The sequence below is a fragment of the Pteronotus mesoamericanus genome, unplaced genomic scaffold, assembly GCF_021234165.1.
Source record: "Pteronotus mesoamericanus isolate MK-2021 breed Mesoamerican mustached bat unplaced genomic scaffold, CSHL_Meso_final contig_68, whole genome shotgun sequence".
Classification (NCBI taxonomy): domain Eukaryota; kingdom Metazoa; phylum Chordata; class Mammalia; order Chiroptera; family Mormoopidae; genus Pteronotus; species Pteronotus mesoamericanus.
In genome coordinates this window covers 98,718-125,951 of record NW_026555234.1, presented here as the reverse complement: position 1 = coordinate 125,951, position 27,234 = coordinate 98,718, and the positions used below count along the sequence as shown (strand labels likewise).

Sequence of the window (27,234 nt, the reverse complement as noted above, 5' to 3'; positions counted from 1 at the left end):
TCTCTGTATCCACCCGTCTATCTATATACACATAAATGCATGTGCAGAGTTCTCACCCTGTGCTTCAGACACATTCACAGACTCTCAAAGGTCCCTGGTGTTACTGTGTATCCAAAGGCTGATGTGTATATGTAGGGTGGGCTACACTGTGTTAGTTGTAATTGGCTTTAGCTTAAAAACACAAACCTTAAAACAAATTCAAACATCCACAATTGTCTTCATTCTCTCAGGCTTCATAACCTCTTGCACCAAGTGGTGACAGGTGGGGCCCAAGCGGGCATGAGGCACTGTCAGATCTGCTGAGTGGCTCATAGGACACAGCAGGTCGAGGACTTGGGTGCCGGGTCACCATTGCACACTTCCGTGCCCACTGCGAGAGGAGATGCAAGACAGTGTGTGGGAGCTGCGGCGCCCCCAGCCCAGCTCCTTCCTGTCCACTCCCGTGTCCTCTGCCGACCGCAGGCGGAAGGGCCGCAGCCGACACCCGCGGCCGGACTAAGCTGCTTAGCCGGGCTCTGCCTGTCTCGTCGCAGCCCTTGGTGACACTGCCCTGCCCTTGGTGGCACCTCCAGCCCTGACCTCTCACAGCCTTGACACCGTTGTGTTTACACTGACTGCAGGCAAGAGCCACAAAGTCCCTGAGCTGCGGTGGCCGAGCAGGGTGCCCGCGAGGCGACACGGTCGCCCAGCTCCAGCCTTGGGCACCGAGCTGCTCCAGCGCAGCCGCGCCCCCTAACGCAGGGCCTGCAGGCGAAGGCTCGGGCACACCCTGCGGTGGCAGAGGCGCCTTGAGCAGGAGACGCACAGCTCTCGCTTTCCTGCCGGTGGGGGTTCGGACGCACAGACAGGCTTCCTGCGTCACTGGGGGGAGGAACTGCTCTCTGAACCAAAGCTCTGTTAGGAGCCCGTGGTGTTTCTGCCGGGCTTCCTTCCCCTTCTCGAAGGAAGGAAGGAAGGCTCACTGGTCTCCTCCTCAGAGAAAACGAGAGCTCCTGGCTAGGACAGGCCCGGGAGCCGCTCTGTCAGCAGGCCCATTCCGCGGACGGCCCCCCCCACACCCCGCGCCCCGCCCACCCCCAGCCCCAGCCGAGTGGGAGCCGCAGGGCTGTCTGACCCTGGCCTTTTCTTCAGGTCCAGTTCTGTTTACTCTGTCGCGCCCCCGCCCCCCACCCTCCCGCGAGCCCAGACCTTTCTTGGCCGCTGCCCTCTCCTCCCGCTGCTGCTGCTCCGCCTCCAGGGCCTTCGCGCGCTCCTCCTGCTCGTGGGCCAGGGCCTTCCACTCCCGCCTGTTGCCCTGCAGCCGCTCCAGCATGGGCAGGGTCTCCTCGTGGAAACGGGAGAACTCCTGGAAGGCACCCGAGAGTCAGGCCCCCACCGCGCCTGGGGGACGGGGCAGGTCGCACGTCACGCCTTGGCCCTGGGTCTGCTCTGAGGGCCGCCAGGCGGAGAGGAGGCAGGGCCGCTGAGATGCCACAAACCAGCAAAGCCCTGAAGGGGAGAAGGGCTTTGTGTTTTATGGTCAGAATGGGAGCTGGAGGCGTGAACGCCTGTGATGCACGGGGCCAGGAGCCCAAGGGCAGAGAGGACACTGCGCGTGGGGACGGAGGAACATGGGGTCCTGCGCTCCCCCTGTCTCATACATGCGACGCCTGTGACGCATCACACATGCACATGAACACGTGCGCTATGGGCACCTGGGTGCTGTCAGGCACGAGCCGCGCGGCTGGGACCTGGGACGCCAGGACCGGGAGCTCGTCCTGGCCCTGCCTCCCCCCCGCCCCCAGCGCCTCAGCTGTGGAGGCCAGAGGGGCCTGCGGTTTCAGAGGGGGGCAGCCGGCGGCCGAGGTGGGGGCTGGGCCGGCTGTGACAGCTGCGCTGAACCTCAAGTGCGGGCCAGCGCCGCAGCCCGGGAGGCAGGGTGGGGCCCCGGCGAGCCGGTGCCACGGGGGTGGGCCGTGCAGCCCGGGCCCCTCAGGCTCTGGCCACCTCCCGAGCGGTGACAGCCCCCTGCCTTCGGTGTCCGAGTGTCGCTTGTCAGCCGCGCAGCGTGCGCTTTAGCTGGGTGAAGCACACCCCCTGTGACGGGGCCCCGCCCACGCTCCAGAGATCAGAGACGCTGACGAGTGCGCCCGCAGACGCACCAGCGGTCCACGCCCCAAGAACAGTGTGCAGGCCGTGGGGCGCGCCCAGGTGGGGTTGGGGGACATTTGAGGCGAGGCCTCGAGGTGACCGCGAGGACGCTGGAGGAGCTGGCGGGGGCGGTGGAGGCCGGAGGGCCCCGCCGGGGGTCCCAGGGAAGATTTTGGACTTCAGTGCGGGTGCGCAGAGGCCGGAGGCACTGGGCGATTCGCGGCCCCGCCGGCCCCTCCTCCTGCGGCCCAGCAGGCCCCACGCCGCCACTCACCTTGTACACGAAGGTGCACACGAAGTCGATGAAGCCAACCTGCAGTTTGGGGAGCTCGGCCGCCTTGTTCCGGTCCATCATCGGCTGTGCGGGGGCAGGGACACACTGAAGGGCTGGGGCAGGCAAGCCCTCGCGTCTTTCAAGCACCAGGACACCCTCAGCCTTGCCCAGCTCAGATGAACACGCTCACAGAGACGCACAGGAGGAGGGTGGAGCCCTTGGCCTCACGCCCCACAGAGCCCCCGGGCCTGATTCCCCGGCTCCCCCAGGCTCCTGGACCTGCTCTTCCCTCTAGCGTTCTCCCTGGTGCTGAACAAGGACCCGGGGCTCCCCATGGGGCAAAACCCAGGTAAGCTCGGCCCGCTCCCCTTGGTGTTCACACGCTCTGGACCCCCCAAGCCTCCTTCTGCCAGCCTCTTCTTCCCAGTCACTCTTGGCCGGGGCTCAGCGGGGGAGCCCGGCAGGAGCCTGGAGGCCGGCCCGGAGGACACAAACCGCTGCGTCCTCCTAGGAGACCCTGCGGTTGGTCAGGGACCCTTCCCTGCCGTCAGCCCACGGCCTCCTCAGCCCTGTGCTCAGGCGGCTCCACCAGCTGGAGGTGACCGGTGAGACGGACCCTCTTTCCGTCTCTTCCACGTGCTGCCGGCCGTCCTGCCTGGGCCTCCCAGGGCCGCTGACGGCCCAGCCGTGTCCCCTGGGCAGCTCTGCCCGTGGCGACCTCGGCCTGGGCACCGCCGCCTGGCCCAGATCCCGAGCGCCTGACCTCAGGCGTGGCGCACGTCATGTGACACACGAAGTGAGCTGGGGCCGGCCGTCAGGATCCCTGGGGCCCACTGTCGGCACCAAGTCAGGACCAAGGCTCTCAAGGACCACGCTGGGAGCAGACGATTCTGGAAGCCACACTCACAATGGGCTGCTGATCCAGGACAGTCCTTTCCAAGTCCCCTTGTTCCCAGAACTCAGCCGCCACCAGCAGAGCGACCTGCGGGCACGGGAAGGGAAGTCACCAGCCAGAGTTCAGCGCTTGGCCACAAACTGCCCAGAACCCGGAGGGAGGCTCGGTGCCTTCGGCCTTCTCTACCCGGCACCCCTAAGAGCGCCCGTATAGGCCGATCCACCGACCAGCGCGCAGGGGCACCCTCTGCCGCAGCAGCCGTGGGCGCCGGCCCCAGGGCAGGGCAGCGTCCCCAGCCTGCGGTCCGCCCTCCGTGCCAGGCTGCCCCCCCCCGCCCCCCCGCCCCGTGCAGCACCCCCGGGGCTTCTGACCTTTCTCTGGACCTCCCAGGGCTTGGTGATGGCGGACAGGTCGCAGGCCGTCATCATCATGGCCCTGTGAGCAGAGGGAGCTGGGGGCAGCCCACGGGGCCCCCCTCGTCGGGGCCCCGCGCCCGCCGCGCCCCCACATTTACACGGAGGTCGCCCGCGGCTCTCCGGCGCCCCCATGCGCGCCGGTACCACATGCCTCCTGACCGGCTACTGGGGCGGCCCCGGGAGAACCCGAACCCCCACTTTGCAGACGCAGGACAGAGGCTCCTGCAGCGCGAACACCGTGGCCGAGACCCGCAAGCTAAGGAGCCGGCCTGCCCGACTCCGGACCCCGGACCCCGGCGTCTCCCTGAAACCGGGCCCAGACGGAGCCCTAGTTCAGAGGCGAAAAAGCCCCGAGCGAGAGGCGCCCCCGCCCCCGCCCAGCCCCGCCCGCGTCCGCCCCCACGCCCACATCACTATCTCCTTCCGCGTCGTCTCCAGTGACAGAAACTCCGCCCAGCTCGCACGGTCCTTGTGGTTCTTGGACTCGTCCACGATCTTCTGGAACATCGTCCTCTTCCTGAACCCCGAGAACGAGGGCAGAGTCGACCTCCCCGTCACCCCACGCAGGCCCCGGCCACCTGCGCGTCCCGACCCCGCAGCCCTTCCGGGAGAGGCGCCCCGCAGGCCGCCCACTTGAAGTAGAGCGCCAGGTCCGTGGCCACGATGGCGACGTCCATGAGGTGGATCACATGCTCGTGCTGCCTCCGGTTCAGGTTCTGGTAGATGTTCAGGCCCTGGGGGCGGGGGCGGGGGCGGGGGCGCGGGCTCAGGGACTCCCGCCCTGGGGCGGGGGTCGCGGCCACCTCTCGGCACAGATCCCCAGGATGAAACCCACGCGGCCCAGCTGGACTGCGTGCCCTCCGACCCCTGGGGCGCGCGTGCGCGCTCACAGTGGGGACTCTAGGCCCGGAGGCGGCCCTGGGGCCTGGAGGCCGCCTGGGGTGGACCCGCACTTGAGGGACGGGCGGGGGACGGCGACAGCGGTGGTCAGCCGGGTGGGGCCACGGCCAGCGACTGGGGCACCGAACCTCCTCCGCCAGTAGGAGCTTCCCGAATTCCAGGTGGTGTCGCTCCAGAATCGAGGAACCGTGCAACTTGGCCAAGGGGTTCTGGGACCTGCCCAGGTCACGGAGAAACAACTGGCGTCAGGAGCCCCTAGCGCGGCCAGGAGGGGCCCGCTGCCCCTGCCGGGCTGTGCGCAGCCTCTTGGCAGCTGTGCCCGACACCCGGCAGACCCGCGCGCCTACTTCATCTGGTACAGGTTGTTGGTGCCGCGGTGGTCGATGTCGTGGCACAGGCCCGCGGTCACCATGGCGAAGGCCTCCAGGTCCGTGTAGTAGCTCTTCAGTTTCCCCGTCTGCAGAGACAGGCACCCAGGCCCTGCCGCCTCTGGTCCTGGCTCCAGGGATGGGTGTGGGTCGCCGGGCCTGCCCCGAGGGCCCTCCCAGCCACCTTCGGCGCCAGCTGGGGGCTGCCCTTGCAACCAGGACGCCCCCTGCCCCAGTCAGGGGGAGGCGCCGCCCGCCCGGCCACACACCGTGAGCAGCGTGAACATGGTCTGTGCCACGTTGAAGCCATGGCGCCAGTTGTGGTAGGTGATCCTGCGGTAGCCTTTGCTCACGGAGAACAGGAACCGCACGAGGACCTGCGGGAGGTCGGGAGACGTGACTCCCGCCCGTGTCCTGGCAGGCTGCCCACCGCCACGCCCTCGGTCCCAGGACCGGCCGCGCCCGCTGCGGGGCTCCCGGGGCCTCCAGCCTCTCGCCCAGCCCCGAACTGGGAGGAGGACCCAAGTGAGGGGTCTGGGGTGTTTCACAAGGAAACGCCCGCTTCGGGCTTGGGAGTTGGGTGAGATTCTGGGCACTGGGTGTGTGCGGCGGGGCAGGGGCCGGTGCCCGGGGCGCCAGAGGTGGAGAGGCCACCGGGGCAGCGCCCCGGACAACAGAGTGTGGGGCCCAGGGGCGCCTCCCGTCGCTGTGCCTTGGAGGACTGGAAAGTTATTTGGAAATAATTTTTTTTGTTGCCATTTTTGGTAATTTTTTCTTTTGTGTTTTCTTTAGTATCTAGTAATATGGAACCGCCGGGCAGCGGGAACCCAAGCAGAGCCGTGCTTTCTGCCCCGCGCAGGGCTCTCCTCTCCGCCCCACGCGGGACCCCCGTGCTGAGCGACCGCCTGCCTCAACTCCCACTGCCCCGACGTCCCCTCTCTCTGCAGCTGCCTCTTCCCGGCCGACTCGCTGCCTGTGTGACACCGGCCCACACCTTCTGGGATGGACGTGCCTGCCCCCGACCTCCTGCAGCACCCGGGACCCGGGACCATGACCCCTCCCCTCCTGGGGACCCGGGACCCGGGACCCCTCACCTCCTGGGGGACCTGGAACTTGCGGACCACGCCCAGCTCGTAGTACATCTGGATGCCGCACTTGACCAGCTCCAGCTCCGTGCAATCCAGGTCGGAGAAGTGGAACTCGTAGATGTCAAACTGGCTGGGCCCCGGCAACGTTTCCTTCTGTGGGAGGGACTGTGGGGCTGAGGGGGCAGGCCCCCAAACCCCACTGGCTCCTTGGCTCCTCTCCTCCTGGACCCTCGATCCAGCTCAGATGCCTCAGGTGTCTGCGGGCGTCCGCCCTTCTAGTGGCTGCGGCCTGTAGCCTGGCACACGGTCCCCAGTGGCTCAGCCCCCTCCTCCCTTCTCCTCACACCCTCAACAACGGGAACTTGCCTAACTGGGCAGGCGCAGCGCTGTTGTCAGGGAAACAAGCGCCAAGATGTGCACGTGGAAAGGTGCACAGGCACACGCGTGACGGGCACGTGGTGCACAGATGGCACCCGCGTCGCAGGGCCACATTGTGCCTGGGCCCACTCAGCGGGGAGAGAGGTCTGCCCCCACCCGCAGGCCCTTCCAGCCTCCACCCCAGGGTGGGGGTCAGGCTCTGACCAAGATTTCCCCCAGCTCCTCCTCCTCACAGGCAGCCGGCTCCTTCCCCAGGCGCTCCCTTGTAGGCTGAGAGAGAACACAGATGTTACGAGATGGTGACAGTGTGGCCGACACCCTCGGGACTGTGGGGCACGGTGACGTCTGGCACGAGGGAGCAGCGCTCGCGGCGGAGGCCCCGGCCGGGCCCCTGGTTTCGGAGAGAAGTGAGAGTGTGCGCGGCGGCTCCCACCCCTGCCTGTCCCAGCCTCTGCTGATGGCGGAGCCCTCACCCAGCGTGGCCAGAGGGCGCTGGCCCCTCCCTACGCACGGCCAGCCGTGCGTCCCCTTGGGGCAGGGAGGAGCCCAGGGCCGCGGAGCAGTACCAGGATCAGCTGGATCTCATCCTTGTCGCAGCGCACGTGGTACAGGACCATGTCCAGGGCGATGTCCTTGCGGTTCTCCAGCTTGTTCATCTTGTCGTGGGTGTCGGTGTTGAGCACTGACCAGCCCAGGAACTGCGTGAGCGACTGCGGAGGGCGCGGCGCGTCACCTGCCCAGTGCGCCTGCCGCCCAGGTGTGCGGGCGCCCAGAGCCGTGAGCGCTCTGGTGCGGGGGGCAGGGTGCCCGCCAGGGAGCTCCGGGATGGGACCTTGCGCGCCCTCGTCCCCACGCCCCCGGCGTAGGGCTGGTCAGGGGCGAGAGCAGATCCTGTCACCGGAGCCGTGCCCGTGACAGGTGTTTACCTCCATGAGGACTTCATCCTGCTCGTCAAAAGGCTTCCCATCCTTCCTGTTGTAAAACGTGGCCACCCCCACGATCTCCTCCTTTTTGTTGACGATGGGCAAGGACAGGACGTTCCTGATGACCCACCCGGCCTCGTCCAGGGGGCCTCCCTGCAGGGACGGCGTCCAGAGGAGCTGCTGTTCGGGGGCAGCCCAGGGCCACCGCTCCCCTGCGGTCTGTCCACGGGGGCAGGGCAGCCACGCTGGGCCAGCGCCTCGTCACACAGGGTCCCACGGGCCACGCAGCTGGGCCTGCCCTGGTGCCACCGACGCCCGGCCGTTGAAGTACGGGCACGGGCCGGCTCCCAGAGGCCTCAGAGGCAAAGCCCACTTCCACCGGCACAACGGACCCTCGGCCTCCTCCTGAAAGAGCCCTGGTCACATGGCCCCCCAAGAAGACGTGGGGAGCAGACCGGAGCCCTGGCTGGGGTCCAGCTGCACCCAGCAAACCCACACACACGTGAGTGCAAAATATGTGTTTGCTGTTGTTTGTATCCGAGATTTTGAGGTTGTTTCTTAAGCATCAAAACCCATTCAAACCCCCATTTCTGAACCTGATTTCCTAACTGCAGTGCACGTTCTATTGACAGACAGATACCTGGAACATGAACATTTCATCAGCAGGGGCGTTCATGATGTTGCAGATCTGGGAAGGATCAGAAAACGGTCTCAGCGGAAGCAGCCGAGTGGACAGCATGGCCCTGGCGCCGACGGTCCAGCCCGGGGGGCGTCTTCATTGGCAACGTGGGAGCAGGGAGCCGGCGGGACGGCCGGGGTGCGAGGGCAGGGTCTCGGGGACTCACAAAGCCACTCTCCGCCACGTAGGTCGGAAGGCCGCTGGCCAGGGCCCAGTGATCCGCTGGGGGCGTGCTGGGGAGAGAAGCAGAGAGCCAGGTGGACCGGACACGTGCGGGGCGACGTGTGTGCGTGGGGCGGGGGGGATTGCGGCGCAGTCTGGCTGTTCACGTCTGTTCCATTCTCTGGGCTCCGGGTGGCATGGGGTTGATGGGCGGGGGGTAGGGGCACCTCGTCCCCCCTCCGGCCTCCACAGCTGGGCCTTGGTGCCCCGCCCTGGGGCCTGGCTCTGACCCGTGGCTGCCAGTCCCTGCGTGGGACCTGTGGGGGCTGCTGCAGGCTGGCAGGGCACAGGGCCACGTGGCTGCCCGGCTGGGACCCGTCTCTCCAGGCTGGAGTCCTGCCCTGGGCCCCGCCCACTGCGCTGCTCACGGGGCTGGACGTCCCCGGCTGTCCCATCGCGCCGGGCGCACGTGTCCACACTCCCCTTCCGCGGTCCCAGGGTCTCCACCTGCTGGGAGGCTCAGGAGCCCAGGTGACCCGCTGCTGACAGGGCCACCCTCGCAGCTCGCTGGGTCCCCGGGGCGGCCGCCGCGATGCTCACGGAGCCGCAGCCGTCACCTCCCTGCTTGGCCCCCCTTCGGCTCCCAGGTCGGCGGGTCAGTGCCCCCCGCCATGGTGTGGCGCCCACAGCACGGCGGTGCTTCTGGTAAAACCCTGGCACTTACGGGATGACCTTGATGTCCTCCTTGCCGTGGAGGATGTAGTCGATGACTTTGTAGAAGAGGATTTCCTGAGAGACCGACACAGCAGCGGTGAGGGCTCGCGGGCCAGCGCCCCACGGGAACCTCGGGGAGACGAGGCGTTGGCTCCCGGCTCCCGCACGCTGCCCTCCTGGGCCGGGCTGGGCCGGGCCGGGCCGGGCCCCTTCCTGCCCTGGATTGGGAGCCTGCGCCCTGCCCCCCCCCCATGACTCACACGGCCGTCGGGTGTGCGTGGGCCTGAGTATGGCTGGGCCTCTCCCATCAGAACAGGCCACACGTCGAAGAATTCCTGGGCAGAGGAGCGAGGAAGAGGGTCAGTGGTCCACCCCCGGGGCGGGCTGGCCAGGAGCCCCAGGAGCTGCGGCCTCACCCTCTCCTTGGTCATGTCCAGCAGGCCCACGGAGTACCGCTCGCAGTTCAGGTAGGCCCGCACCGTGTAGAAGGCCTTGTGGAACTGCCTCTCGATGTCTGTCAGCTCCTCAAACACCTTGTGGGCTGACCACAGCAGCACCTGCGGGACCGGCACCCCAGTGGGTCCGTGTTCACACCTCCACATCTGTCTGACCCCAGCAGCGCCTGCACATGAACTGTCACACGTGAAGCACACATGCACGCATGCACCTGCCCACCGGGCCCTGGGTGGCATCGCCTGTGCGCCCCTCCCCCAGCCCCCGTGGATGGCGCCCCCACCGTGGGCTCTACCCCAGCCCCAGGCTCCTGCCGCCCGGCCCCGCAGCCCTGGGAACCTGCGGGGAGGCGAGGCCTCCAGCCTCGGCCACCGCCTGCCACTCCCTGCCTGCTGCTGGCCTCGCGCGGGGCCAGTGGACAAGTGTCACTGAGACCCGGAGTTGGCCGCCAGGAGCTTGAGAAGCAATGACCTGGCAGCCAGCTCCAGGGCGTAGAGAAGGAGGCAGACTCAGTGTTTCCTGGGTGCCAGGCCCTTTGTGGTCTCAGCAAAGCAGGCCGGGAGTGACCATTTAGTGACATGCCCCTCGAGGCCCGGCCTGCCCCTGCCCTGGACACCCCCACCCGGCCCCAGGCTGCCGTCCAGGCTCCGAGGGGCTCCCCCCACCCCTGCGTCTCCAGTGCCTCAGCCCACGCCCAAAGGCGGGTCGGCTCCAGGCCCCACTGGGTCACAGCCACTCCCTGCCCCGGCCTTCTGGCTGGTGACGCGAGGCCTGGGACCGCCCCCTCCTGCCCCAGGGTCGCCCCTTGTGTGGCTCCCTGCCTGCCAGCCCCTCGGGTCCTCTGCAGCCCCCACTGCCACAGGCAGGGACTGGCTCTGGAGACCCCAGTTGCCCTGGAGTCCTGGTGGCTCCTGGTGGCATGGCCCCACCCCCTGTGCCCACTCATCCCGTGTCCTTGGCGCCCAGGGACCTCACGGGCTGCGTCCCCTCTGCCTTCACAGTCCCCATCCTGGGCCTTTCGTGCTGGGGTCTCCACCGGCTGTCTGCCGAAGGCCCGCCCTCGGCCCCCGCAGGGCAGGGTCCTGACCTCAGGATGCAGCACCTCATTTCTTCGCTCGACCCTGCATTGCGAGGCCGGGGGCCCCAGCAGCCCTGTGCCGGGGTCTCCGTGGGCGTGCGCTGACGGCGGGGAAGGCTGTGGGACGCACAGACGCCTGGACGGTGGGTCCTGGGCCAGCCGCCCCCGGAAGTCCACATGCGCGTCCCCCACAGGTGCCAGCCGGAAGGTCAGCCCCTCAGCCCCTGCTGCGAATGGCCCGGCATGGAGAGCAGCCCGGACGGGACCCTGGGCACCTCCGCCACGCGCCTGGGCCAGCGTCCGGTGGGACTGCCCTACGCCCCCCAGGCCCCATCCCTGTCGCCCTTGCCCCCGTCCCCGAGCAGGCCAGGGACCCGTCACCGTGCCGGGTTCCGCCAGGGCCTGCAGAAAGGCGGGCTCCGCGCATCAGCCAGGGTCCGTAGGGTCCCCCACCCCTCCCCGCCCCTCTGTTCCCGTGTGTAAGCCGAGCCCCGCCCTGTGGCCACACCAGGTGGGTTTCGAGTCCGTGCGCCTCCACACAGCCACAGGGACAGGGTGTAGAGCAAACTCTGCCCCGTCCGGAGCCCCGGAGCTGCTCGTGGCCTCCCGGGTGCCCCCCGACGTCCTCCCCGTGGCCTCGCGCCGGGCCTGTGCCTCGGTCACTCTGCCATTCGCGCGCCTCCTGAGTCCCCCCCCTTCTGTCTTGACCACTGAGAACCGTCTGGAGGGGGCCGCACGTCTCTGGAGAAGCGAGCAATACTCAGACTCTTCTGTGGGACCTCGGCCTCAAATGCTGGGAACTTGTTAAAACGACGAGGCCTGTGTGTCCCTCCCAACACCGGCCTTCCCCACGCAGCTCCCGCCTCCCCCGGAGCAGGGGCCCCTCGGGCCCCCCGCCGGCTGCCGTCGCCTGCCCAGCACCAGCCGCCACCTGGTGGGCAGGACGCCAGGGCGCACCACCCTCCCCGGCCTCCTGTGTGTACCCTGGTTAACGGTCCCAGAGAAAAACTGGGGTGCTGCTGCGGGGACCTGGGAAGTGAGGGCGTCCGATTCCACTTGGGGACAGACGGCCCGGAGGGCGGGACAGGACCCGGGAGGCCTCACCGTTCGCGTGGAGCCCCCGAGCCGGGAGGGGTCGCGGAAGCTGCCCCCACCGAGTCCTGTGAGCCCGCGGGCGAGCGGAGCGGTCATCTCATGACAGATGGCCGCTGAGCATTCAGGAACCGAGCCCAGCTGTTCAACACCGCCGTCGTTGAAGTAAAAATTTTAAAAATGACATTAAAGCTGTATTTACGTATCTAGTCACATAGGTATTCAAATTCCCTTCCAATTGCTCTTCTTATAACGAGCCAGGCTGCAGCGATTTAACTGGAGCCGTGTAACGAAGCGGAAACACCTGAAACCCAACCGGCCTCCGGAGCGAACGCGCCTGCGTGGCCTGGTGAGGTGCCGCCCAGGCCAGGGGGTCCCCGCACCGCGTGACAGCCGGTTGTCCAGAATAGACTTTCATTTTAAATTTAAATTTTCCTAAAAGTAACAATTTTAATAGATATTTAAATACCTAGGTGAAAAGGTACAGCCTTTTAGACAGGCTACCGAATTACTGACCGAAGATCCGGCATGACCGCTCACAGCAGGAACTGCCGCTTCTCGCGGCCTGGCCGCAGGCCTGTGCTGGGCCCAACGAAACATCCCAGGGCCCCCGCCCGTCCCTTCACCGGGCGGGCCGAGGGCGCTCTGTGCGGCCGCCCGCCGTCTCCTGCGGTCTGGCTGAGCTTCCAGTCCAAACCACGCGGCCCGGAGAGACGTGGTTGGTGGCACTGACGCCCCACGTGAAGTGACCACTAGCGATTATCTTCCTACTGGCCCTGTGGCTAAGTGGCCGCGCTGACTCACCTACCCCGAGGGGTCACTGTCTGCATTAAAGGTCGGCACAGCCACAGCGGCTATGCCGGTTCTTGTTCTCACGGAGCGACTGCCCTCCAACCCGCAGGGGCCGTGACGCAGGCCTGCGCGCCCCCGCCTCGTCAGCCTGGACTGAGTGGTAGCGCCTGGCGCAGAGCAGGGCTGACCAAGCCGCGGCCACCACAGGAGCCCCGCGGCCGCCGGGCACCCCCAGCCCGGAGCGTGGCTGCGTCTGACCGCGCGGCGCTGGCAGTGCCGGCGCGGCGACGAACGCGCGCCCCCTGCACCAGTGACCTTGAGGCGTCGTCACACACCACCAGTTGCAAAATGGCTCCAGGGCTGACTAGTCCCTGTTCCCAACTCAGAAGCGTCACTGGTCTCCTCGAGTCCAGCCCCAACACCTTAGCCAGGTGGCTGGTGACCCCCACAGGCGGTGGCCCCCGCCCCCCAGCAAGTGCTGCCTCCGGGACAGCTCAGCACAGAGGCCTCGCCTCCAGCCCCGCCCGCCCCCAGGCTTCCTGAGGACGCCCCGAGGGAGCGCACGCTGCGGGACGACGTCACGCCCCGCAAGGGCCTCAGAGCGCAGCCTCGGACCTGGCGCCGCCTACCGCCTCGGCTCTTACGGGTTCGGGCAGTTACCGCCCTGCCTCCCCGGCAGCGCGCTCTCTGCGTCAGCCGCACAGCGCGCTCCGCTCCCGTCTCCACTTTAGAGTTGAGGTCGCCGCCCGGCACCCACGTGCCGTGGGTGTGGATCACCGGCGAGGCCCTGGCTGTTTTGCTGTAAGCGCCGCCCTGACCTCCAGCCCACCCGTTCCGGTACAATCGGAACGAAGAACAAATTCGCCCCAGCGCTGTTCCCCGGCGCTCAGCCCATGGCTGCCGCCGCCGCAGCCTGTGGCGCGCGCGTGTCTACACAGGGTGACCCAGCCCGCGTGGGAGCTGTCCCGCCAACAGGACCCGCACGCTCCGCTGCCCGTCGCACCCCCACCGGCCGGCCTAGTTGCGCCCCGCGCCCCAAGCACCCCACAGTCAATCCGCAAACCACTCACCCCCCAACCACCTCGTTTCCCTCTTAGCCATTCGTCTGCCTACGAGAGTTCAGAAGGGGCTGAATGGCCGTAATTAGGTTACAGGAAAACAACTGATTTTGACGCATCGGAGCACGATTAAGCTACAATTATCAAGCGTCCGCTCTACGTTCCGCTGTGAGAGCTTCTGCAGTGTCCCGGGAGGCTGGCCCAGGCGCGGGCCGCACTGAGGACCGCCCCCGTCATGCTCAGAGCGGACACGATTCTCAGCGGCCGCGCCAGCGGGTACAGTCACCCAGCCCACCTCCTGCCTGGGCTGCGGTGCCCACCGTCGCACGCGGACCCGCTGCCCGAGCAGCTACTCCAGGACGCTCCGCGCAGTCACCGTGCCCGACGCGCCGTCCCCTGCGCACAGCCTCCCCCAGCGCCCCGACGCCGCCCAGCTGCTGGGCTCGCGGCAACTGCGGGACTAGGGAAACCTATCACGCTCCCAGTCAGTGCCACCACCTGGGGCTCAGCATTCGGCTCGCGGCCTGTTCATCGACAGGAACGCAATGGGGACAGCCTCAGCCTGTTCCCGAGTCTCCGCAGGGATCGACGCTCATCTCCGTGTTGAAAGCGTGACTCTTCCTTGTCACTCGCCGCCAGCCGGGGTCCCCGGGGACAGTGTCCCTGACTGCACTGGTGCGATGGCCGGCGTTTCCCGAGGCCGCAGCTCCGCCGATAGGGGCTCCCGCGCCCACCGTGACGGCAGCCACTCGCTCAGGAAGTGAAGGGGCCGGTCACAAGCGGATCTTTCCTGCCTGTGCTCCCACTCGTGGGGTGTCCCCGCACAGACCTGTGTCCAGGCTCCGTGCGTCCTCAGTCGAACACCACCTGCTGCTTCTGCACGACCAGACTGCACGGTGGGTTCACGGCGACGCTGCCCCGACAGGCCTCGAAGGGAAGCCCCGTCGCTGGCTCTAGGGCCGCGGGTGTGCGTGGCGGCGGCTGTCGCGGAAGCGGAAGGCGGGGCCCTCCTCGCACATGGCCGGTCGCCCTCAGCGCTCTCCTGCCTGGAAGACTCGGAGGGTGAACAAGGTCACAGCTGGAGCATGACTGTAGCGCGCGGCGCGCACCATTCTCCCTCCGATGGCGCCGACATCTGGTCACTGCCCACGGCCCCGCTGCGTCCCGATGCGGAGGCAGCAGGGGACGCAGGCGCCACTGCAACCAAAGCCTCTGCCACACAAGAAAGTACCTTCCTAATGATTTCTATTCTGTGCCTCCTACTCCTGGCCACCAAATCCAAAATCATTTTGTGAACTTTGTACTGCGAATACACTTTAATAGAAACATTAGACGCGGACCTAATAACAGAAAGTAAAAATTGTTTTTAACTCAAGTACGCAAAAACTGCTAACTCAGGCCTTATATGTAATAGTAGGGCTTTTTAAACTTTTCAAGGGTGGAGAGCATCTATTTGTGTCAGCAGATAAAATACTGGAAGAACTCCAAATAAAAGCAATAAAGGTATTTGTCTCCTCAATAGTAATTTCATTACTTATATTCATTCTACCCCTCATACCAATCCCATATAATATTGATAAAAGCAAGACATCAGTTTCATTGCTGGTTTCAATCCATATCCGAGTCCAAATGTGAATCTGTATGACCCTCACGTGAGTTGGGCCCAGGGCCCGGCTGCGGGGAGCCACGCTGCCCACTCAGGACACCAGCGGAGCCAGCAAACTCGGGCACCAGGGGAGCCCCTTGCGACCCCCTCCCCAGGCCGCAGGGGTCCGCAGACACAGTGTTTGAGATTCATGGCTGCAAACCCTCCAAGTTTGATGAAAGGCATAAACATTAATATCCAAGCTCACCAAATTCCAGCTGGCATGAACTCAAGGCCACCTATCCCGAGACCCATAAAAGACAAAAGCAATCTTTTTTATAAAGGGATTTTATTTATTTTTTAGAGAGAGGGGAAGGGAGGGAGTAGGAGAGGGAGAGAAAATGAATGTGCGGATGCCTCTCGCGTGCCCCCTGGCAGGGACCTGGCCCACAACCCAGGCCTGTGCCCTGACTGGGAGTCAAACCCGTGACTCTTTGGTTCGCAGGCCGGCGCTCAGTCCGCTGAGCCCCACCAGCCAGGGCAACACACACAATCTTGAATGCAGCCACAGAAAAGCAACTTGTCACTTACAAGGGAAACTCAGTGAGTGTCAGCAGGCTCCACGAACTGCGGAGGCTGAAGTGCAGTTGGCTGACGCACTTGAAGCACTGAAAGAAGCCCTCAACGCGAGGTCACATATGTGGCACATGTGCTCTGAAGAAGGGAGGGAGAAACGAACACATTCCCGGACCGACAGAACCTTAAGGGCTTTGCCGCCGGCAGAGCTGCCCGCAGTGAGCGCTCGGGGTGCCCTGCAGACAGGGCCAAACCCGCCTCTCCGGAAACGCAGGTGCAGCTCTACACCTGCAGCAGCGGGAGCCATCGTCTACTCAGAGCAAACTGAAGACGACGTCATCACACAGGAAGACAGTCCGGGCTGGTGTGGCTCCACTGGACTGAGCGCCGGCCTGCAAACCGAAAGGTCGCAGGTTTGCTTCCCAGTCAGGGCACAGGCCTGGGCTGCGGGCCAGGTCCCCAGCAGGGGGCGCGTGAGAGGCAGCTACACACTGATGTTTCTCTCTCACTCTTTCTCCCTCCCTTCCCCTCTAAAAATAAGTAAGTAAAATCTTAAAAAAAAGACATACCTTCCCTCTGAATTGGAGGACTCAATCTTACTAGATCCCAACACTACCCCAAGGTATCTACAGATTTAGTGCAATCCCTTCCAGAATTTCAATGATATGTTTGCAGATGTCGAAAAGCCCATCCTAAAACTTACATGGGATCTCAACAGAACCTGAATAGGCAAACAGTCTAGAAAAAGAACAAATGTGGAGAACTCACGCTTCTGATTTGGAAACATATCACACACCTACATTAACTAAAACGGTGGCATAAAGGTAAAATTATAGATCAGTGGTCTAGAACAGAGTTGAAAAATAAATCCTTCAATAGATGGTCAAAAAGCTTTTCACAACTCTGCCAAGACAATTCAATGAGGGAAAAAGCCTTCCGACCAGTGGTGCTGGGAACCTGGACACCAACACGCGAAAGAGCAAACAGCGGCCCAACATCACACCATGTGCCAGAAGCAACTAAAATGGACCAAAACCTAAAGATACTCTTTAAAACTGTAAGACTCAGAAGAAAGCATACAAAAATGCCTCACGACGTTGGATTTGACAATGATTTCTTGCAGATGACACCAAAGACACACACAACAAAAAATCTGACCCCCCGAAAATCATAAACCTTTGTGCATCAAAGGGTGCCCTCAGACTGGAAACACAACCCAAGGAGGGACAAAGCATTTGCAAATCGTGTATTCGATAAGGGATCAACATCCACGACACACAGAACTCCTGAAACTCAACTGCGAGATTCGCGACGGGCGCACGCCTAGAACGGACCCTTCTGCGAAGAAGGGATACGAGCGGCCAACACGCGCTGAAGAGGCGCTCGACGCCCCCAATGAGACGAAGAATGCAAATCGCACATGCAGCAACGTTCCACTTCACACCAGCAGCACAGCTACTCTGGAAAAGAAACAGGAAGTAAGTGTGTCTGACGACATGCAGAGGCCGGAAGCCTGTGCGCTGCCGCAGAGAAGACATACACAGCCGCTGTGGGAAACAGCCTGGCTCCTCTTCAAAAACAGAAACAATTGGCCGGACGTTAAAAGTTCTGGACATTGAATGTACTTAATGTCACTGAACTGTAGACTTAAAACTGGTGAACGCAGTGAATTTTATGTTACGTGTACTATACCACAATAAAATACTTGGGAAAAAAGTGAAGAGAGGGAGAACGATATGCTATGCTAATGCCAATCAAAGGAGAGCTGGAGTAGCTACGTCGCCCTCGGACGAGTGGACTGCAGGAGAAGGAATGCGCAGGGCCACGGGCGGGCACCGCAGACGGGACGGGGCCATTCCTCCAAGAAAACGGCACAATTCTTCATGTGCATGCACCAAACAGCAGAGTGTTAGGTTACATCAAGCAAAGCCGGGTGGAACGGTGAGGAGCAACAGGTAAGTGCGTGGCGGCAGCTGCACCTTCAGCTGTTTCCTGTCACTGATTTGTAGGCCAGCAGATAAGTTGGTAAGAAAACTGTAGAACTAAGCCACACTGGGGACCATGGCTTTGTGAGGGTCACTTCACCCAACAGCAGCAGAACACACATTCCCCTCGTGCCGCGTGAGCACCTGCTGAAACACCACATTCTGGCCACAAAACACATCTCAACAAGGTCGAAAGAATAAAAACCATACAAATGCCTTGTCGTACCACAGGGGAATTCAACAAGAAAAATGTCCCATGAACATAGCTGGAAAATTCCAAAGTAGATTAGAGAACAGACTTCTACACACCACATGGGTCAAAGAAGACTCGAGAGAAATCTATACACACTTTGAACTAAATGAAAATGAAAATAAAACTTACCAAAATTTGTGGGATGCAACCAAAGCCATGCTGGGGCGGGGGAGCTGGTTATCGCATTACAGGTGTGTATCACAAGACAAAGTATCCAAAACCCATAATGTGATCTTAGGAAACTAGAAACACAAGCTCAATGTAAGCCTAAAGCAGGCGAAAGAAAATAAATAATAAATACTAACAATTCTATGTCCCCAAATTTCATAACTGAAGATAAAATCGCTTAGGTAAAATGAGTTTTTCAATTTGAACAACCCACACAAGAAGAAACACGATAATCGGAACAGAACTACTACCATTGAAGACAATTAATAACCTTCCAAAAAGAACGAATCAGTCCCTATGAATTCTCTGGTGAATTCTACCCAACGTTCAGGGAAGAACTTTTGCCAAGCGACTACCACCTCTTGCGGAACACCGAGGCCAGGGAACACTCCCCGCGCTGACGTTCGAGGCCAGCACGACCCCAACGCCAAAACCAGATAAGGATGGTCCAAGAAACAAAAACTACGGACCCAAATCTCTCCTGCACCCAGATGCAAACATTCTCAAAACAGTAACAAAACCAATTTAACAAGAGAGAAATACTATACTGCAGAGATGATCACTGTTCACATGCGCGTTCTTCCCAACTAGAGCTACAGATTTAATGCAGCCTCAATAGAACTAAGAGCAAACTATTCTGTGAAGACGGGAAAACCGATCCTAAAATGTGCACGAAAAGGAAAAGAGCACAGACTCGCAAGCACGGAACTGCAGGAGAAAAAAAGCGGGAGGACTGATGTCCCCAATTTCAACACCAGTGACCTCGAAAGATGGGGCTGGGAAGCAGCTCCATGGACCGCGGTGCACGGGACCCGCCCACAAACAGGCTCACGCACGCTGGTGGGACGCAGGCGCAAGAGTGATGCGAGTACGTTGTGACGTGAGAACCAGAAGGACGCCGACGCGGCGTGAGGCAGGCGCCAGGGTGACACGAGCTCAAGGGGACGCAGGCGCAGCGTGACGCGGCCCGACGTAGCGCCGACGTAGAGGCGCTGAGTGGGGGAAGGGCCGCCTTCTCCCTTGCGCGTGCGCGCTGGCTTCACCTCCGCGTGCGCAAGCGCGAGTCAGGTGCCGGGCCACCCTGAGCGCAGGCCCCGCGCTGCCGGCTGCAGGAGGACATGGGAGGCGACGGACGGCAGCCTCGGGGTTGCCGATGGGCGTCAGGGAGCAACGCCCAACCGCCAGCCCAGGAGGGGAGACCCAGGGCTCGGGCTCCCTGGGAGTTTAAAACATCTGGTCTTCTAAATACACGGTTCCGAGGATGAAAACACAAGCGACAGCCTCGCGCAAAGTGTTCTCAACACACGCATGTGAGGAAGGACACACATCCAACATTTACTCCAAAGTCTTAGAAGTGAACGAGAAAGTGGAAATGCTGTTTTAAGAACGGGCAACGGATGCCTCCCGGGGAAGAGTGACACCCACGAAGGGCGGGTGTGTCCGAGAAGGGGTCTGGCGTCATCTGTCACGAGGGAGTCGGAGGCGGAAACGGCGAGGAGAAACCCCTTCGAGCGACCGAAACCCCAGCAGCGCGACGCCCTGAGCCGCGAGGAGGCTGAGCGAGCGGCCACCGAGCGACGGGCGCCTCTGGCCGCTTCTCGCTCAGGCCATCTCCCCACGGTGTCCAGCAGTCACGCTCCATGGTGTGCACTCGGCTGAATTAGAAACTCAGGTCCACACACAGTTAGTAACAGTTTTATGCTTAGTTGTCCCAAACCGCAAGCGACCCAGGGGTCCTTCAGTCGGTGACAGACACACACACTGTTGCGCTCAGACGGCGGCAAGTTCCTCAGCGCAAAACAGCACCGCGGCGTCAAGCCGTGAGAGGACGCGGAGGAGCCGCCGGTGCACGTGCCTGAGCGACGCAGGCCAGGCGAGGAGGCGCCGCACGCGATCCCAGCCAGCGGGGCGTCCGGGAAAAGGCAAAGCTGGAGACAGCGGACAGAGGTCGCCAGGGGGCGGCGTGGGGGCGAGAGGAACGGCTGGAGCCCCGAGAACTTCCGGGCCGCCGAGTTCTTTCCGGTACTATCGTCGTGAATGTCTGTCGCGACACACCTGTCCAGTCCTACAGAGATTATAGCACAGAGAACCAACCTGAATCTGTGCAGATTTAAAAAGTCATTTAGCGGCCTTGGGGGAGGGGTTCCAGCAAGGAGTACGGACTGTGCGCGGGCAGCTCGCTGTGCTGAAACGCGGGCTGCGCTCTGAAGCGGCCGGAGAAGTGCTGGCCTCGGGCACCGGGGTGCGTGGAGTCGGCGGGCAGCCGCTGGCCGCGTGGTGCGCGGGTGGCGCGGTGGACGCCGGCGCCTGGTCGTCAGAGCGGAGTTTGCACGCAGCAAGGGAAGGAGGGGACGGCCAGAACGCGCATCTCACTCCGTGTGGACGCAGGGGTTCCGCGCATGAACAGCACTCCTGTGTGCGCACGAGCTGCCCGCTCACACCTCTCCTTGCTGGGTGGGGAGACGGTGGAGATGCCACCGGGCCCCCAGGACAGTGGGCACAGCCCTCCACAGTGACAGTACCAGGGCCTCTTGAGAAATGGCTTGTTCCACGTGGGGCAGGAAGGCAGGAGTGAGCCTGGGGTGCCTGGTGGCCCCAGGGAGCAATGGTGTGCAGACAACACCAGCAACCATCAAACAAAAGCGCACCCCGCCCCCCCCAGCAGGAGTGCGGTCAACAGGGAGGGTCGAGGGCTCAGGAGCCGCTGTTGGAACAAGCTGAGCCACCAAGTCGGTGGCCTTGTGCTGTGTTATAACCTAAGCCGGGTCCAGACTAACATAAAGAAATAGTCACACCACTGAACGAATAGTTCAGAAGAGACGAATCTCCCGTGCAAAGCCCCACTCCCACACTGCGGGCCATGGCGACTTCCTGCCCAGCAGCGCAGTGCACCCACTGGCCAAAGGCAGCTCTGGCCATGTCGCTTGACCCCCTGGCCCTCAGGTTGGGCCCAGCCTGGCCCTGAGCCTGGCCTCATGCTCTGAGGCCTCTAATCTCAACCACCACACTGAACCCCTAACTGCCCACTGGCTTTTGGCTGCTCCGTGGCCCCAGGTCCTACCCATGGCCTTTCCTCTGCCTCGGACTTCCTCTCCCGTGGCCCTCACCAAGTGTCCTCCCCGCCGCTTCTGCGCGGGGCACTCGTGAGCACCAGGGCGCTGGCCTCCTCTCCACGTGGCTCTGAGCCTGGGCGGTGCCCCTGCAGGAAGGTTTCGTCACAGGTGCCCTCCACGGGGCAGCGGGTGGCGGGGAGACCCTGCGGACCGCCTGCCCAGGCTGCTCCTCCTGGAGTCCGTGGGTCCAGAGGGATCCCCCGAGCAGCCCTTCTCTGCAGGGGCTGCGACAAGCCCAGGCACCTTTCACCCCGTCAGACGGGGTTGCGCTGGGCGACCAGGACGCAGCATCCAGGCAGTGGGGCTGCGTGGGGTCACGTGCGGCCCCGCCGTGGCATGCACAGCTGCTTCAGCCCCGGGCCCATGCTGACTTTGTCCCCTCGGACGCTCACCGTGAACTCAGGGCTCCCGTGGGCGGGATTGGAGGCAGGAGGACAGGAAGGACCCGACCCTCACGCGCCCAGCGGCTCCGTACCCTTTTCCAGAGCCCAGGGACCCCGCCTGCTCCCTCCAGCCCCTACGCCCCTTGCTGAGGGGCAAGGAGATGCTGTCCTGTGTCCCCTGTGGCCAGGGCCAAACCTCCATGGATCTCAGCCTGCCGAGCAGCTGGACTCCGTCCTCTGTCCACGATCCCCCAGCCTCTTGCCGAGGGGTGTGGGGCGGCCTTCAGGCAGGGCAGCGCCCTCGGCATTAGCTGGTGCTCACACCTGCTGGGGCTGGGAGAGGCCCAGCCTGCGATGTCCCGGCAGGACACAGCATCGGCGGTCTGCACACAGCACCACGCCCACGACCCAACACGGCTGCCACCGGCCCCTCCTGCCCAGGTGAACACCGCCCCGCCCGGCACTGTCCAGAGGGAGCGGGAATGGATGCTCGTCCTCACTGTGGGGCCGGGAGGCAGGGCCCGCTGGGCGGTGGTGTGGGTACCTGGCCGCGGCGTGTCTCGCAGTTGTGCAGGTAGCTCAGATGGTAGATCTTTAGGTTCAATGTGGCAAAGTTCAGATACTTCGAGAAGACCTGGAACGGGAGTTGCAGCAGCGGGCGTTAAAGCCGGGTTTTCAGGGGCACCCCCAGCTGTGCGTCCGGGGGCCTCAGCACGGGCGGCGTGGATGGCTCTTGGTGCCCGCCTGCGTGATCACGCGCACAGGGGGACGGACGGCCGTCTGCGGCGGCACGCACCCGGCACCGGTGGAGGCCCTGACACTCACATCCTCGTCCTCGCTGGTGAAGCACGGGGCGCCCAGCTTGTTCAGGGCCATGATCACGGCCACCACGTCCTTGCCGTTCATGACGGGCGTGGCCAGGATGTTCCTCGTCACGTAGCCGGTCAGCTCGTCAGCGAAGGGGCTGAAGTGGGAGTCCTGGGAGGCGACCGAAGGAAGGACAGAGGCTGTCGTCTGGGGACCTGGGGTCGGGGCGACCTCCCCGGAGGACCCCAGCCGAGTGCGGACACCCCGTGGCCTTGTCCCCGGCATCAGGAGCCCGGGGGGCACAGGAGGACACGGCCACTGGCCTGTCCTTGCACACTGGCCTGCCTCAGCCCCTGTCACCCCACCTTGGAGCCAGTGACCCCACTCTGCACCCCAGACGCCACAGAGTCCATCGCGCCACCTGTCCTGTGCCTGCCCCGCCCCGGGCTGTGGGCAGGCCTGGGTGCCCCTCCCGAGCCCTCCCTGCTCGGAGCTCCTCCTGCCTTCAGCGTGGGCTCCTCTGGGAACTGGAACTGTGAGCTCAGTGCAGAGGGGGCGCGGGGGGCGCGTTCGCAGGACAGACCTGCCTCCGAGCAGGCCGGGGCAGCCTCGGGCCCACTGCACCCTGAGCCGCCTTCCCAGGACCACCTGCCCCCTGGGCCTCCCGTCCAGGGATTGGCACCCACCCCCGCCCCACCGAGGGGCCCCCAGGTGTCGCCTTGGCACCTCCCTCCCACCCCGACCCCAGAGGGCTCCAAGCCCTGTGATTTCTCGGATATGGCCCCAACTCTGTTCCCACTGTCCAGGCCCATGTCGGCGTCCCCGGGCCTCCGCCTGCTTCCTGGCCCTTCCGTGCCCCACACAGCTGGCCAGTCCTGTTGCCCGCCCCCCAACAGGGGGCTGAGCTGTCCCGACTCCTGGGAGCTTCCCTGCAAAGCTCTGTCCCTGATGCCAGCCCCGCGCCCTTCACCGCACACTGCCGGCCGCCACGGCTGGGCCTAGACCCCTTGGTTACACGCAGGACCCTCGTGGCAAGGCATTTCGCAGCCCACAGCCCCTTGCAGGGGTCAGGACCTGGGTCTAGTCCTGCCCAGGGGTTGGTGGCTGTAGCTGAGCCCTTCTGTGACCTTCCGCCAGCTGCTTTGCCATGACGCTCGGGGGGTCCGGGAGCGCCGAAGGGGTGCTGGCATGCGCCCCGTGGGTCCCCTGGCCCCTGCACTCCGGTGTCTCTGCCACGTGCACAGGCACACGCCTGGCTCCAGAAACAGCCCCCCACTGCTCCTGCCCTCCGAGCAGGGTCCCGGCACCGAGGGAGCAACCGGGCTCTGCCTCAGTCTCCCCTTTGTACAGCCGCCTGGAAACCTGACACCTGGCAATGCTGGGGGTTGTTGGCGCGCTGAATGGAGACCCGCTTTTCTGTGGGTCTTGACTGATGTCTCTTCCACAGCACCTGAGACAAAGCCCCGCATGGCCCTGGGCACGAGGCCAGCAGTGGGCCTGCCCCATGAGCCTTGGTCCGGCGATGCTGGGCAGCTGCGGAGACATCTCGGGGGGCAGGAAGACCCCGTGTTGGGGAGGGATGTGGCCTGGGGAGCCCCAGAGCTTGAACCAGACCCTCAGAGCAGCCACAGGGCACCCAGAGTCCAGGCTGAGAGGACGCCCCCTCAGGCTGAGGGGACAAGACCCACACAGGGGAGGGAGCCCCCACCCCCTACCCCCAGCTGCTGAATTGCTCTGTTTCTGGGAAATTCATGCTCTTGTTATTCCAATTCGTGGGTGACCTGCTTCTCAGAAAGGAAGCGGAGGTGGGGCTAATCCCCGGGATTACTCTATTCAGGTCGCGGATGGGGGCTGGTTCAGAGTCGATGCGTTTAAGAGGATTGCAGCTGGCTGCTTCCTCTCAAGGCGCCGGGGTCTGGGGGGCTGTTCACACTCCGATGTGTCTCCAGGGACAAGGGGACAGCAGCTGCGCGGGGCTCAGCCCCTGCGGACTCCTTCGCGGGCCCGGAAGAGGTTTGTCCAGGTCGCCGGCTCCCCAGCTCGCGTCTGGCCCCTCCCTGCTCCTCCTGGAAGCCCCATCCCAGGAGCCCCTGGGCCCTGCCTCCTGCACGTGACTCTCCTCCCCGGCTCCCCACACTCTCCACCCAGGGCCCAGCTGGGAGGCTGCCACACGCCCCTCCCGACCCACCAGCACGGGTCTTCCTGGACCGGGCAGCGCCCCTGCTGCTGCCCCCTGCTGCCCCCACCCCCACCTGCCTCCCTCTGCATCAGTTCTGACCCCTCCTCCCAAGCCCTGTCCCGGGAGCTGGGGCCAGGGCAGTGGGACCTGCCCGGCCTCCCTCCCAGGCGCCTGAGGGACCCCTTCCTGCCCAGGGGCTCTGGCCGGCTGCTCCCGCCCCCCACCCCTCACCTCCCCAAGTGCCCCCACAGGACCGCGGCTGACCTGTCCCACGGGGCCTGGGGGACCCTCACAGCCCTGCAAGGTGGGGCCCAGAACCCACCTCGGTCACGTCCTTGACGTTCACCATCCTCTTGGCCTGAGCCACGTGGCCCACGACCCCGACGTCCAGCGGAAAGACGATCTCGGAGTCGGGGGGCACCAGGCAGTCCTCCAGGGCGCTGCCTGGCTGCACGCTGAAGAGGCGCGTGGCGAGCTCGGCCACGCCGTTGCGCTGGCGGAACATGAAGAGGCTGCAGCGGTCGGCGCGCAGCAGGGAGCAGAGGCGCCGCAGGATCTTGAAGACCACGCGCTCCATGTTCACGCTCTCCTGCATGTCCTGCACCAGCGCGAACAGCGCCGCGCTCTCCTCCACCTGGCACAGCTCCCGGAAGCTGGCGCAGTCGGCCGCGAGCCCGTCTTCGCAGGCCCGGGCCATGTCCTCGGGGCTCAGCTCCTTCCCTTTAAAGTACTGGTCCGCAAAGCCCGGGTTCTGGTCCAGGTACTGCCTCACCTGCTCTTCGCTGAGGCTCATGGTGTCCGGCTGCCTGGCCTGGAAACGCCGCGGTCCCCAGGCGCGCACGGACTCCCCGCAAACACTGTCATCAGCAAAGCCTTGCTTAGCGATGATTAGAGTCCTGGGAGGACACCAGCTGACTCGCCCGCGCCCGCCCCCTCGCCTTGCGTCCTGGACTTCCTGCCTTCCCTGGAAAGAAGTGGGGCCTCGGGCAGCGTTCAGGGGCTCCAGCCTGGGGCAGGGGTCCTCAGCGGCTGGGGCAGGCACTTGCTTCCAGTGGAGGGAAGTGACCCTTTCCGTCTGGCCCTGCAGGCAGCCCCAGGTCGCCATGGCGCCCAGACCTGGGCTCAGGTGTGCTAGGCAGGTGGGGCATAGCCCTGCCTTGGGGAGATGCAGTCCCGCCCCAGGCAGGGAGAGGGGCCCCCTCGAGGGTGCAGCTGGGGCCCCATCCCTCCCCCAGAAGGAGCTGGGGACAAGGGAGGAAGGTGGGCCAGCGCCTGGCGTGGAGGCGGGGGACTCACACGCACTTCCCCTTCTCTTTGCCGGTGAAGAGGTGGCCTGGGCATTCAGCCTCGCAGGTGAGGAGTCTGTGCAGGAGGATCAGCTGCCCAGACGCACAACAGGGCTTCCCTGCTGAGCTGGCGCCCCCAGTCCGGTCGTCTGGATGAACCCCACTGTGGCCCCTCCTCTGCCCAGTTCCTACTCACCAGGAGCCTTTTTATGTGCCCAACCACAGCGCCGCGTTTTGCAGACAAGGTTGTTCCTGAGCATCTGTGCCTCGGACAGGACCGCGTACCTCCACAGCAGCAGGCCCCCCCCGCAGAGGCTTTCGCCCTGCCTCTGGGCGCCATCAGGTGCCAGCTGCTCTGTGAGCCGCGGGCTGGAAAAGAGGCTGAGTTGCAAGGGGAGGGCTCACCGGGTGTCTGTCTGATTCCTCTGCTGCAGGAGCGCCCTTCACCTCACAGAAAAGCGGCTGCGCAGGTGTGGGTGTGCATGTGTGTGCAGGTGTGCGCAGGCACCTGTGTGTGCCGGGTGTGCGTGTGCACGTGTGCCTGTGGGCTGCTTGCGGGGGGCGGGGGGCGGGGGGGAGGGGGGGCTCTGTCCATGGTGGGACCAGCGTGCACACTGCTCAGCAGAGCCCGGTGGCGCCTGGCCTTCGGGACTTGCCTCCTGAAGCAGCAACCGTGACATGTGCCGACACACCTGGTCACAGGGGCCCGTAGAGCCCTTCGTGCAGAAGGTTCTGGCCCCTCATAGCTGCGGACCTTGACGGAGGAAAGTGACCGCGGCTGGCCGTCTCTTCCTCATGTGCCTGGGTCCGTGTTGCCACCGTGCATTGCACCGGGATGCAGGGTCTCTGTGTGACCTGGCTTCTGCTGCTCTGGGCGGTGACACCGGGTGCCTGCCCCTGCGAGTGTGCGCACAGCATGCACATGGGGCCAGGGCGCCTCTCGGGCCTGGCCCCGGGGACCCTCGGGGGGCTCTGGGCCCTGCCGCCCTGACAGCCACCACGGGCTCCGCTGGCCAGGCGCAGGCGCAGGTGCTGTGCCGCTCCTGCCTCCGCTGAGGCGTGCACCGGTTCCTTTCAGGGATCTGCTCCAAGGCCCCCACTTCTCCTAAAAATAGCAGCTCTGGCTGGGGGTGGGGGCGGCCCCGCGTGGCGCGTGGACCGGGGCCCGAGTTACAGTCACCTCGCTCTGCGTTCGGTTTCCAGGGCGCTGTCCTGGGCTCCCCGCGTCCGGGCCTGGGTCCGCGGGGCACACGGTGATGCCCCACCTGCCTGAGCGGTCGGGAAACTGGGTCTTGGGGGCACCGCCCCCCCTCTGCTCACCCCGCCGAGGCCTCTCCGTCCTCTCTGCGCCCTCCCCTGCAGGTGGCCGAGGGAGCCAGGCCTGGGCATGACGCTCACGGGGTCACGGCGGGGCCCCCGTGTGGGGAAATCCAGAGGGTCTAGAAGAGCCCTAATGATTCTGAAACAAAAGAGTTGGAGGACTTGCAGCCGATTTTAAG

The 27,234-nt window shown here is 64.3% G+C and overlaps 1 protein-coding gene across 1 annotated transcript; it reads right to left on the bottom strand.

The window, feature by feature from the left end:
• Nucleotides 1-308: 308 nt before the first annotated feature.
• PDE6B (phosphodiesterase 6B) lies at nt 309-25,275 on the bottom strand. The gene is made up of 22 exons (XM_054582199.1): nt 24,772-25,275; nt 22,289-22,441; nt 22,008-22,097; nt 9,344-9,484; nt 9,188-9,262; nt 8,938-9,002; nt 8,218-8,284; nt 8,013-8,060; nt 7,376-7,525; nt 7,016-7,159; nt 6,654-6,719; nt 6,078-6,224; nt 5,253-5,360; nt 4,963-5,072; nt 4,744-4,831; nt 4,349-4,449; nt 4,125-4,232; nt 3,671-3,734; nt 3,312-3,386; nt 2,405-2,488; nt 1,189-1,345; nt 309-370 (listed from the first exon to the last, which is right to left on the bottom strand). Exons 1-22 carry the CDS (start codon nt 25,240-25,242, stop codon nt 309-311), a joined length of 2,574 nt encoding a protein of 857 aa, XP_054438174.1. The 5' UTR covers nt 25,243-25,275.
• Nucleotides 25,276-27,234: the final 1,959 nt, after the last annotated feature.